This window comes from Rhea pennata, chromosome 7 (assembly GCF_028389875.1).
Source record: "Rhea pennata isolate bPtePen1 chromosome 7, bPtePen1.pri, whole genome shotgun sequence".
NCBI lineage: Eukaryota > Metazoa > Chordata > Aves > Rheiformes > Rheidae > Rhea > Rhea pennata.
The window spans coordinates 3,366,798-3,380,211 of NC_084669.1; the positions used below are offsets into that span (position 1 = coordinate 3,366,798).

At 38.6% G+C, this 13,414-nt stretch overlaps 1 protein-coding gene across 1 annotated transcript in view; it reads left to right on the forward strand.

The window, feature by feature from the left end:
* The window catches only part of ADAM12 (ADAM metallopeptidase domain 12), a 188,114-nt gene that overhangs the window by 132,401 nt on the left and 42,299 nt on the right, over positions 1 to 13,414 (forward strand). Inside the window, exon 11 of the mRNA XM_062579862.1 lies at positions 2,718 to 2,866. Within this exon, the coding sequence (XP_062435846.1) occupies positions 2,718 to 2,866 (149 nt within the window). The remainder of the gene's footprint in view (positions 1 to 2,717; positions 2,867 to 13,414) is intronic.

The following is a 13,414-nucleotide window of genomic DNA, read 5'->3' on the forward strand; positions in this document are numbered from 1 at the left end:
ACAGAAGAAGTAAGCTCTGAAATTGAAAGATATGCATATGAAATAGTGAATGCAGTTTAACCTGGGAGGTTATGGTGCTTGCCCATCTCAATGCTGGGCAATTGAACATTTAGCCTTTCTTATAATTTGAGCTACGTTTTACTGTCCCATGCCAAACACTCATTCCCAAGGAACTCCCACACTTTCAGTCCTGAATGTAGAGGCAATGGAATCATTGCATGAGAAATAACTTTTGAATGTAAAATTGTATAGAGTTGTCCTTGGATGATCTGATTTTCCTGATTGTTTTGGGAGTTGCTCAAATCTACTGTATCTAAATTCTTCCATCGTTTCTCTCTGAATGTCTCTCCCCAGCCTGTTTTTGTGTGGGGCTGAATTCCTTCAGCAGTGTAGAAGACCTCTGTCTCCCACTAGCACCAACAGGGACTCCAGGTAGAGGGAGTGGGTCTCTGCATACAAGAAGTTTTTGGTGTATCTAGGGCATTATCATTTTGCTTTATTGTGATAGCTCTGTTGTTGTAGGGAGACAAAACAATTGATTTCATTAAAACAAGTCTTTGAAATAGGCTTCAGCCTTCATTCTTCTGTTTCAAAAGATTTCCCACTGAATTAATGGATTTAGAAGTAAAATATTGCTAATTTGCTGTGATGTAGCTCAGTGTTCTCATTTGTGTGAATTCCCTGTTCAGGTTAGTGGGATGCTAGGCTAAATGAGAAGGGTCGGGACTGAGGTATGAATATTGCAGAGAGTTGCTTAAATCACATAGAAGTGGATTTTAGAAAACTTGGATTGCTACAGCTGAGTGAACCTGCATGGGAAGTTCCAGGGTGGGGGCATTAGTCTCTTCTAGCTGTAGGGGCAATGTTTTATTTTTAAGGTCAGAACTGAATCTCAGTGGAATGAAGCAGCTGTGTGTTTTGTGCAACTGCTTAGGATGTCTTAACAGTTGAAGGCTGCCTAATCAGTGGTTGTGAAACTGTTTGGTAATGACTTTTACTACCCAAGTTAACTTTGAAAGACCTTGGTGGAATCAATCAAAGTCGCATTGCTATTCATTTCTTTAGTACTTGTAGTACTTAAGTAGTCTCAATATCAAATGGGACATGTTACTGTTTATTTTGATAGTCTTCATTTATGCTCTCTTCAAATAACCTCTTTTGCTGAGACATCACATTCCTTGTTTTAAAAACCCACTCTAGAAACTGATAAAATAGCATTCCAAGGGGATCTAAGCAAGTAATGAGAACCGCATGTGTTGTAATAATTGTTTGCCTATTCAAGACCCAGATTACATTTCAGAGCATTTATTGCTCCAGTTCTGGAGTGAACTGTGTGAATTCTTTTTTTCCATTTTTAATTGCCAGTTTTGGTGATGTTCAAATAAGTAGAATCTCTGTGCAGTAAGCAGAAGAATCACTGGCAAGATGAAGAAAGACTAAACTCAGTTTGTTGTCTGTCTAGATGGTTCAAGCTTTAAAGGAATTTCTTGACCACAGAGCTCTAATTTAAAGGCATCACTTCTGCGCTTCTCTGATAAATTAGATGGACATTATATCATTGTTTTCCTAATACTCAGTCCTGGGCTGTTTTCCAATTGAGCAAGAGTTGGCACCAATTAAGGGTTTAATTTGTATATAGCTAATATTTTAGACGTTTTTACCTTTCTCTTAAATTCAGTGTGAAATTTGGTGTAGATGATAACTGGAGGAGTTATTTAAGCTGAGTATATTTGTATATACTTTTAGAGGAGGCAGATGTACATAGTAATTTTATTTACTGACTGATAAATATTGGATCAGACATATATACTTCACGATGATGCTTTCTGGGGAAGCTTTTATATGAATGCAGCAGGAATTTTTCCCCTAAGGAAAGTGAACAATGTGGGAAAACCTCTTACTTGTGGTCAGGCCAAAACATCGGTCTAATCAGCAGTCTGTAATCAAACATGAAGTTAATTTATCATAAATATTTGTCCAAAACCAGCATTTCAACAAGGATTAATGTGAATATTTCAATTTGGACATTTGCAACATTTAGAATAGTCGTAGGAGTTTAATGAGAGGCTATCTAGGATTTCATCTTGCTTTATCTTTTCATTTTAAAAAATGAAGTTCTCAGAGGGCCTTGGTTTTTCACACAAGGATTATGAATTCTTCGTGGACTTTCTTATATTAAAGAAACAGTCTGATGAGAATTAAATAGACCAAGTCTGTTGCTTCATTTGCAGTTTACCTCCTGACATGAAGGGTCTTCTCTCACACTTTTCTGCCATTTCACTCATCCTTTCCCACAGAGTATCATCCTTCCGAATACTCCACACCTGGGCTACTGTTTTCTCCTGCTGCCATGTCCCCTGAATTTTGGGGTGTCACTGGGCGGGGGAAAAGTACCAGCTGTGGACAATTTCAGGTCCTAAATAAAGAGATGGCCAGGATGTTCAAAGCTGCTCAGTGGTGTCAAATGTCTGGGGGAGCAAGGTGGGCAGGACTGATAGGCTACTGAGAAATTCCCAGCCTGTACCTGGTATACGTGAATTTTAAAATGATTTAATTTAATTAATTTAAAATTTTGTGCATTTAACAACAATATAACCATAATTGGTAAGTTTATAAAGCATTTTGAAGGAGAAGCAGTGAGACCTTACAAGGGCAATGAATATTTTTAATTGTGTTTGTAAGTTGACTTGACTACTATTTTTTTTTTTTTCTTTAAGGATCATTCAGAAAACCCTCTAGGTGCAGCAGTTACCCTGGCTCACGAACTGGGTCACAATTTTGGAATGAATCATGATACATTGGAGAGGGGCTGCAACTGCAAAGCATCTGCAGAGAAAGGGGGTTGCATCATGAATCCCTCTACTGGGTAAGTACAAGGTAAACGCTGAGTTATAGTTGATATAGTTGATAGTGGAGAATTCTTAGGTTTTGTGTTGTGTCTTAGGAACATTTTTCAAGACCTGTCAAATGTCCTTGCAGTCATTTCCCTCAAGCTGAAACAATTAAACTTGCTATCAGAGCAAAACATATACCATTGTATTTTTCTATTTCTACATTACCAGTGTGAAAGACAAAAATGCCACAAGCAGTGGTGGCACTGCCAGTGTTGAATCAGGACTTCACCTTCTCTTGTCTTGCCAACTGAGTATTGTAGTCATAATAAGAAATGTGCAAGGTCCAAAGGCCAAGTCTAAGATGAATATGTAGGAAATAAAGTAATGGAGGAAATATATTATTAAATTCTCTGTAAAGCCTTTGTCTTGTGCAGAGAGGGTTTTCAGTTTTGCACAAACTTCTGCATTTCACCGTTCATTACAAATGTGAAGTAGTAAGTGAGCAAGTCAAGTCTGTAAGGTAACCGAGGTTAGGCCGTTAAGTGACTGGAGGGCTATCTTCTGAGAACAGCTAGAAGAAATATGGGAAATAATGACAGTGAATCAGCAGATGATCTTCTCTATGAGTCAGTGCTGAATGGTTATTTTTTTTTTTTTTTTGAAAATAAAGGCCCTATGTCAATAGAGAGGCCTGATGTTTTACAGACATGAAAAGTACAGTCACTTTTTTTTGACTATATCATGACCAGGATAGCTAATTACAGCCTGCTTCTCTACATTTTAAAATACTATTAGAAAATGAGCTATATAATGAATGAGTTCTCCATATTCATATGCAGACAAGAAGCAATGGGATTAACTTAAAATAAGAGAGATTAGGTTTAGCAAAGCTTTTTGGTGGCAAGTGATGTATTGGAATGGATTGCCTGCAGAAATGTGACTAGAGACTGGTAGGAACTAGTTGGACAAATATCTGTAAGTAATGTCTTGTAGGTACAGCTGGATCTGCCTTGGAGCAAACGGATGGAGCTTAGATGATCTTCTGATGTCTCTTCCAGGTCTAGCATTCTGTGTGTGCTTAAACTTTATCCATTGCTTAGGAATCTCTTCTTCGGGGATTTATGATCAGCTCAGTCTCTGCTAGCTCCGGGACTGCGTGTTTCTGGGAAAGGAGAGCAGACTGGGAGAGGCCAAGGAGTGTTGTGCTGGAGAGCTCCCTGCTGGTCAGCCAAACAGCAGCTTTGGCATTTCTTCAAAGGCCTGCTGTAACCCTCCTTCAAGGCAGCAAAAGGATTCTGGCCTGAGGCCAAGCACAGCAAGTTAGGGGACAAACAATGAAAAGAGATTTGAATGTTTGGAGGAGAATGAGTCTGATTGATTTCTATTCTTTGGAAAAGAAAATTACCTTGGCTTTTCAAAAACAGTAGGTAATAAATATCCCTATGGAATTACATTCTGCAGCACATCAGGGCTATTACGTACACTGTGAAAACAAACTGAAGTTGGAAACTGAGCTCTGAGAGAGATGATGCGGTGTCTTCTATGCAGTGGTCAGACAGGTCTGGGATCTGAGCTCCTGAAAGATGCATGCAACCTTCAGTCATCCCAACTGAATTACTGTTTAGGCGTTCATTTACGCCACTTTTGGAGATAAATAGAGGAGATGTTGTCAGGGTAGAAATTTCTAGACACCTTCTGAACTCATTTCGTGAAGATATCTCTAACGTGAGGATAGATGTCTCTTCTGTGGCTCTGCCTTCTGCACCATAGTCATTTGGGTTTATCTGAAGTTATCTTCTGGCATCTGGCATTCCAGTTCAGCTGCTTGGCTACTGGTTAATTCAGAGCATGGGCAGAAAACAGTTACATCTGCTTCACATATTCCTCATAAATGAGTCTGAGCAACTCAGCTCACTGCATTCCAGGCTTTCTGTAACACCTTACAGATTCACGGATGTTCTTCAGCAATGCCGTGCCCAACACCAGCACTCCATGGGTGTGACCATTTTGAGAAGTGGCCATCAGGTATACTTCAGCTTCATAATGCTCTTCAGATCTTACTGAACTTTATATACAACTTATGCCTGAGGAAGCGTTGTGGCATTCAGGAAATAGAGGAGGCTGCCTTGTGGTGACTTGATTTATAAATGAAAATGTTAACCTCAGGTTTATAGCCTTAGGTTTTACCTTCATACTGATTTGTCAGTCTGTAGTAAGTTTTCCAGGAGAATACTTTATGCCTTAAGCCAAACTGCATTTTACCAATTGAAAATTAACGGTTTGAATATTTACTCAGCATCTGACAAATGAATGTCATCATTCAAGGAACATCAAAATGTTTTCAGCTCTGGAAGGTAGTGTCTGGCTAAAGGAATATTCTCTACCTCGGAAACATTCTTAGAATAGGACAAACAAAGAACATCTCAGAGAAGTTAAGTGCGTTACGTTAAGGCTTGGAGAGGCAGCCTCTTCTCTGCATACTCACTGGCACCCCCACTGCACCCTTCTAATTTCTGCTGGCTTAAGCAAAAACTAACAAGTGCAAGAATCAGGGAAAAAAAATTCTTGGGCTGAAACTGGTGCAAAATGTATGAGCCCCTGAGAAGACTTCATCTGAGTACTAAAAAGAATAGGAAATGCCTGACTTACAACAGAAAGGCCTCTGCAAACTTAACTTTGGAGTTGCTTGGGTTGTTCTGTAGCAAAGGGGAATGTTTGAAAGTTTTTTTGCTTAGAAGTCATTTCATTAATTATTACCATCTTCCTTCAGTTCTTATGTTTCTTTGAAGGGATTAGCATTAAAAACTTTTCTTGGAAATTACTTCTTGGTGGAAACAATCTCCTGGGATCTGTGGAATTTAAACTCTGTTGGATCTATCCTTTAATGAGCTTTTACTCTTAAAAGTTACCAGCAAGTTGTGTACCACTTTCGTATGAGCAAGAAGTGCTTTAAAGACCCAATGCCTTAGCAACGTATATTCTGTATAACACAGAACTATGCATATAAAACCCAATTTGCGGCACTTCAGGTCTTCGTAAGATTCAAATATCCATTAGGGAAATCACACAAAACCCGCTATAGAAGTCTGGCTTTTTATTATAAAAATAGTATCAGCAAGAAAGCATTTACTCCTAAGGCATCATTCCCCTTTTTGATACATATATTTTAATGATATCCTTTCACTTCTTTTAGTTGTTTTGACTATATACTGTTCCAAGTAAATAAGAGAAGTATAAGGAATCTTAGAGAAATTTGTAGATCTTCTACGGAGATTGCAGTATCTGAAAACAAAGGGACTAAGCTGAACGTCAGTGAGGCCATTTCAGTATTCCACTTGTTTTCCAAGTACCTCCCTAAAGTTTCTACTACCAGAAGCTTCCTGACAGCTAGATAAATCCCAGATAGTTCTAGTGAAATCTAAGGCATTTCTCTAGATTTATATCACTACAACTAAAAGACTTTAACACAACCTGCAGAGCAAAATTATGCTGATTGACAGTGATTATCTATTTAATAATTTTGGAAATGTACTTTCAGTGTGTTCCTTCATCAAAATTGTGCACACCTATCTCCATGGTGTTTGAAACCAGATGAGTTTGTTCTTTGGAAATTTTTAAGCTTCATATATGCTTGAAATTTCTAGCGAGCAAAACTTCTTTAGTTAGTTTTCTCCTCTCCTGTAAACCCAAGCCTTTGTGCTTCACAACACCCAAGTATCTGTATGCGTATCAAAAGGATGTTCTTCTAATATATACATGGGGGACTTGCACAGCTAACTAATCTTCAGTGAAGTTGAGCATACTGTAAGAGTGTTCTTCCATCTAACAGAAAATACTCCTGGGTAACTTTCCATTTTTCCTCCTCTTAACAAGAGCACAAGAATTCACTAATGATAGCTAGTTTTACTAAGTACATTCATATGCTGATCCTACTGCAGTCTCCATCCCTTTCCCGTGGAGTTCCAGAGTCCTGCTGGCTTGCTATGAGGAAAGCATCTTTCTCCATCACCTCACAAAAATGCGTTGCCCTTACCAGGATCAGGAGAATTCTTGTTGCTGAATCACCCAAGCCAAGGTTTACTGGGATGCCAGGCAGGCTCCCAGGGACAAAGCCAATTTATTTCACTGCTCTTTAGTTTCATGCAGCAGCTTTGCACTTCTACAGACAGGTTTTCACCATGCTGATGGAAAACAGGATGACTGGAAAAGAGATGCTCTCCAGTCTCTTCCAGGCCAGTGAGGCATTTCATGTCATGATTACGTGTGTAACAAAGGACACAGGGTATGGTTAACAGGACAGAACCGGAGAAGAATCTGTGTCATTCCCATAGCTGGACACCTACAAATAAAATGAGGCTTTTACAGCTCCATTCAGCACACCCCATTTGCCCCATTGCAGTGAAGATACCAATGGAAAATGTGAACCAGCTTGCAGCTTGTCCCTGCCAACAATTACAATAGTAGCCCAGTAAAAGCTGGGGTTGTACTGAGGAATGATAATCATCTCTGCAAGCGCATACCTTCGTATGACTAAGTTTAAACTCAGCAGGTCATGTTCTGACATGACAAGTCCACTTCCCCCCTTTCTTTTACCTTAGCTATAAATTGTTCTCTTCAAAGGCCAAGATGAGGAAGAGATGAAATAAATGCAAAGAATTGAAAATAACAAATCTTTATGAAAAGAAAAATACTATATGAACTATTGTTTCAAGACATGAATGCAACTGATATAAATCTGTGCTCTATATCAACAGCCAAACCCTGTGTGAGAGAGAGGGCTTGGCCACAGCTGTTTGCCTGACAGCCTTTTCAGTGAAGAAAAATATCTCTTCAGAAACATTTCTTTTAAACTAAGTCAGTCAGTAGACCTGGGTTTTCTCTGTCCCAAGAGTTGCTGTGTTCCAGGGTGTGTGCAGTTTGCATCCCAGTAATAACATGTAGCGTTAGAGGTGGGAAACTGTCTGGTGCTGTGCAGCAAGGTCTGGGCTGGTAACGTAAGCAAGGAAGCAGCTTCTCTATCCGAATTTCTCCTCACAATGAAGTCCCTTTGTAGAATGATGTTGCTTTTGAAAAGCCAAAGAATGCATTGAATTTCTCAATGTCTGACTCTTTTTTCCTTTTCCTTTCTTTTTGTTCCTTTCCATGAATCTTCTGTGATCATTTTTATTTTCACAGCTGCAATTTGAAGCCAGTAGATCTTTTTGGTTTGCTCAGATTTTGAATTCAGTTTCCCCATATGTTACAGGGCAATGGAGTTTGGAGTCTGACTACATGCTGGTGGAAATACCTGTGTTTTGCCTGTGTGGCAGGATAGCTTGGGGCTCTGTTATAGCTAGGGGACCGGGTTTCTTGTGTAGTGATAGTAAAGAGGTGAAGAAAAAGGAGAAATGGAATCAGTTCTTTAACCTCTCATCTATTGATCATCGTTTTAGAGGATTTTTATGGAACTGTGCCTCTCAGTAGAAAATAGCAGCTAATTTTGAGTAATTGCCTTTCAGTACACAATTTCACTTTAATTATTGAATTTTTGGAGGCAGGAGCTGGAGGAGGAGAGCAATTAAGAACACAGAAAGAGCCTACAGCAGGAATTGAACAAGGTAGATAGAAACATACTGGTTCATTTACTATTGAAATTTGGAGGGTTTTTTAACAAATTTGAAAATTATCTGCTGTTATCAGTGTGTTTTTAAATAATATTGAAACCTTTATGATTAGAATTTAAAGATACCCAATGAGAAGGAGCAGATTTGTGAATGAGAGTGGGAGCAAAAAGAAAAAAACATCTGCAAAGAATCAGTTTAGTGACAGTCACAAATTGAACTAATTGACTCAATCTAAGCACTCTTGGGGAAAAGGAGGAAAATTTAAAGAGTGGAAGAGTCATCAGGAGGGCTTCTTTTAGTTTCCACTGAAAAAGAGCATCAGTACATGCTACATTTTAATTCTCTCTAGGAAGAATTAGGTATTCTGCCCTGAACATTAGTTGCAGTTAATGCTGAATTATTTAAGTGAAAACACAAAGTCTTTTCCCTAGAAATAATACTGTTACTATATGTCTATAACTTTTCATAGAATCATAGAATCAGTAAGGTTGGAAGGGACCTCTGGAGATCATCTAGTCCAACCTCCCCGTTTTCTTCATGAGTAGCTAAAAAGTGACACCAAACAAGCCTGTGATGGCACAAAAAATATTTGAAATGTGAACATTCCTATTTGCCCCACTAGTGATAAACCTGTCCATGGTTTCATTCCATTAGCTGCCCAAGCACCCAAGGATTATGTTAGGAATCATTTGTTCCTTGTTGCATGTTATAAGCTGGTTCTCAGAGAAAGCGAAACTGTTCTGAAAATGTAGCTCTGTGTGATTTGGGAGAAGCAGCTATCTTTGAAGGGCAGTTTTCCTGCAACTAAGAAATGGTAACTTTTGATGCTTTCTTTTCATGTTTTAACTTCAGTAGGCAATGAGAAGTGCATTATAATTCAGTTCGGGTGAATTATAGCATCTATTTCTGCTAGTGAAGATGAATTGGTTTCATTGACTACCCTGTATTGACAGCCCTCTGTGGTAGCAAGTATGTTATCAGCAACTTAGATATACAAAATAGCTATTTATTTGCCTCTTCCATTTCTCCGGGTTACCTAGTTCCTCCTGTTGTTTCATGTTGTTGAAAGTCATATTTTTGTGTTTTAGTTTTCCTAACTTAAATAAAAAGCAGAAGTGTTAGCACTCACATATGGCTAGAACTGGAGGAGTGTAGCAACCTGTGGACACCCACTGTCCCAAGCTGCTGAGGCCCAGGGATGATCCTGGATACTCTACCTGGAAACATTGCAAGCGTCACGGTTTGGACTAGGTGTTTGTTCTCTCTGCTAAAGTAAACTACATGGTAGGTCACAGTTGTCTGAGTTATGTACCTGTGTACCTGGTCTCTGTCTGAAAGCCATCAGAAATTTCTAATTATCAAATTACATCTCCAGCAAGCTCTGTGAAATACTGGTTTTGGCAGAGAAATCGGTCTGAAGTCTGAATCCCAATCTGTCTGTACCATGCTGCAGTTTGCGTTCTTCTCCAGTGAATCAGAACAACATCTTGTGTGGCTACATGACAGTCAAGATCACAGAAGTCATCCCAGTTAAGGATAAGACTTGTAGAGACAAAAAGTTTTATTTAATGAGGATTTTTTAGTGATTGGTTTTGCAATTCAGGCTCATAAATGGTTATCCTGATGCAAGGAAGAAGTGAGTGAATAGCAGGACTGGGGCAGAAAGAGCTTCTTCATCCAACAAGGGCAGCGTTGGGGGGGACTGCACCCTGACAGTAGTGTATTATGCAATTTTTGTCCTTTGATGGTGCTGAAGATCTGTTCTTCCCTCGCATATCACCGATTATCATTTATGAGATTTAGGACTGCACATCAAAAGAAGGCTAGTAATAGTAATGCTGATTTTATAGATAGATATTTGCATGATAGATGGACAGCTGATGTTTTTTGGAGAACAATTCTGCTCAGCAGGGTCAACTCTCAACGGCTTTTATGGGGAACCTTGTTATTTTGTCATCTGTTTTTGTTTGACTTTTGTCTTTAAACAGACATAAAAATATATTTAACTACATTCTAAGCATTTAACTAAATAATTAAATAATTAAAATATATTAAAGACGAGTTAGAACATTACAAATCTTTTGTATAATTTGCTTTATTAAGTATTAGTTTCAAGGGCAATTCCCCCCCCCCCCTTTTTTTTTTTTTTTTTTTTTTTAATAAAAGGATCTCAAGGAAGCAGGGTACAGGGAAAGCCTGATTTTGGCTGTTCAGGTTCTGAACTTCAGGAGTCTACTGAACTGGGCTGTAAAAACATACCCCCCAGAGATTTGCAGCAGGCTGGCTTCAGGAGCCAGTCAGATGTGCCATGAAATCAGCATCTTGGCTTTGACACTGAACTCAGTTTGAAGTGAAAACCACTTATCGAACACTGCACAAGGTTAAAAAAAAAAAAAAAAAGTCAAAAGGTTGTGCTAGGAATGGGATAGAGAGGAGGAATATGGTGTGGGAAAGGACTTTTTAATTTACTCAGACTGGTTCTCCTTTCTTCTTACTAGACATTTCAAAGTACCTTATCGTTTCAGGGCTGGTAAACATTAGATAATCAAAGCATTATTAGTTAGCACTGTGTTTCCTGACCCCTCTCAGTTTGTTTTCAGTTGTGCAGATCTTCTGTAGCTTTTTTCAGTTTGGCAGTTCAGAGACATTAAACTGTGGAGTCAGCAGAACTATCTGGAATTACCTCTGTTACAATTTGAAGAAAATGAAATTATCTTTAAGATGTAAACAGCTTGTAATTAAACTCTGAAGCTGTTTATGTTTCCAAACCAGTCTGAGCTGAGCTCTGCACAGACAGACTTCTTTGTTGTGTGTGTTTTTTTTTTTTAATAAACTTGATATACTGATGTAATAAATTGCTTGTGACAGAGCTAGGTCTGTTGTGCCAGCAGTGCAACTGCTTTTATAAGAAACTTAAGCAACATATCCCTATGCCCTAGTAATTTAGCACACAGCATTCTGGTCCTTCCTTTAGTAAGAAACAGCCACAAGAATATAGAATTATGTCAGTCTGTCAGTTAACTCCAAGATGCCCCATGTCTGTAGGGCATCTGGCATCTCTTTTTATTAATAATTTCTATACATTACAGATATATTTAATTGTTTTAGGAAGTAAGATCAGCATTCAAGTGTTAGTAGCATTGGTTAAAGTAAGCTGCACGTTTCCCAGACTTTGCAGGACTGGATCACTTTTCTGGTTTTTATTTTACTTTAGTCTTTTACATTTCAATAGATGTATGTTAGAAGTGAAAGTATTTTGGTTTTTTGGTGTATTCTAGAGGAGAACTGATACAGATTTATGGCATGCATTTTCTGTAAGTGAAGCTGACAAGGAGAGAGGTTAATTCTCAAATGAAAACACATTTTATTCCTGTCTTGATTATTTACAGCAGATACTTAAGGACAAGTCATGTGTTCTACTATATAATGTATCCACAATGAGTACAGTTCTACTGGCTTGGATGCTGGTATGTGAGAGTCCAACTGCGTTTTGTCTTCTCAGTGTAATAGCCATACAAAATATAGCTCTGTAAGGGACATTTTTCTCCTGCAGTATTGCCATTGCTCTGACCCATGAGAACAAATCATATAAGGACATTTCCCTTTGTCTTAGCTTTCTATTTCATCAAAAAAACATTTCAACCTGCAGGGAAAAATCTGTGATGCAGTGCATGGAGAATTAAGCACACAGTGTCCATTTTTAATTGGTGCTAATAAATTCCAAGTTCCTAGTGTATAAATGGAAGCATACCTTAAAGGGCATATTCTTAAGGTCACATGAATGCTTCTTTCTGGACATGTGTTGTATGCCCTGAAGCATTTAAGGAACTGATGCTGACTTGGAAGTCTGAATCATTGTAATTAAATGATGCCTACAGCTGCATTTGCCACAGTTGTCATGGGAATCACAGAGTCTTTTGTGTCTAGGATAGATGTGCAAAATGTTTAAAATTCTGAGAGGATAGATGTACATTTTACTCCAACAACAGATCCTTGCGAAGTGAGTCTTCTGGTTTCCTGGTGTCATAGTGTATTATACAGCCCCGTACGCCTTTACTGCAGGATTCTCATGGCAGAAATGCAAGTCGATTCCATTTCAGCTATTTAAAACTATATGGCACAGCCATGGTGCTGAGATGAAGATAAGCAACCATCTATTTTTCTGTAAAGTCACTGAAAATAAAGAGGGGAAATAACTTTGGTGTCCTAGGGAGCCTTTCTAGCTTCTTTTAACGTAGCATGGAAATTGTGTTCGTCATTGCCATTTTCCTGGCAACAGAAGCACATTAGATGTGAAATCCAGGTTCCATTGAAGTCAATAGGAAAGCTCCCATTGACTTCAATAAGGCCAGGATTTTTAATGAGGATACCTATGGATTTCTTTAGATTTGTGAGGAGCCTGTCATTCCTGTGAGTGAAAGTTTTTATTTGCCTATAAGGACCCCAAAGAGACAGATCTTGGCTGGATCCATTCTTTCTTCATAGCTTGAAATAAAGATTACATGCAGTGTTGATACTAATTGGCTTATTTTCTTTGTCCAAGCTGTGTGAAGAAGGAAAGAGAAGCTAGAATAAATGATACATTTCTTACTCTATATTTAGGAATTTTTTGACAGAATTCCACCTCCATATGTCTGAAATAATTTAAATGGCATGGGGAAAAAACTCTTATTCCTCAGTGCTTATCTTGAAGCATACACTGTATCAACACCCACCAGGAAGGCAGGAATGCTGTGGGAATGTGGTCTGATTTCTGGCACGTTAATGCCTTAGTTGTTTTTCTTCTGGATCTTCTAAAAGAAGAAAAAAAAATGAGCTATTCTGCTTGCAAATCAGATACTCCTGCCTTGGAGTCCTGATTTACTAAAAGACCAGGTAGTACAGACATTAAGTTAAATCAATCTGAGCCTGTCCCTGAGCTATATATCCTTTCCAGTTTTTGCAGGGCTAGCTGTTTTCCTGCAGACCTCAGGTCTT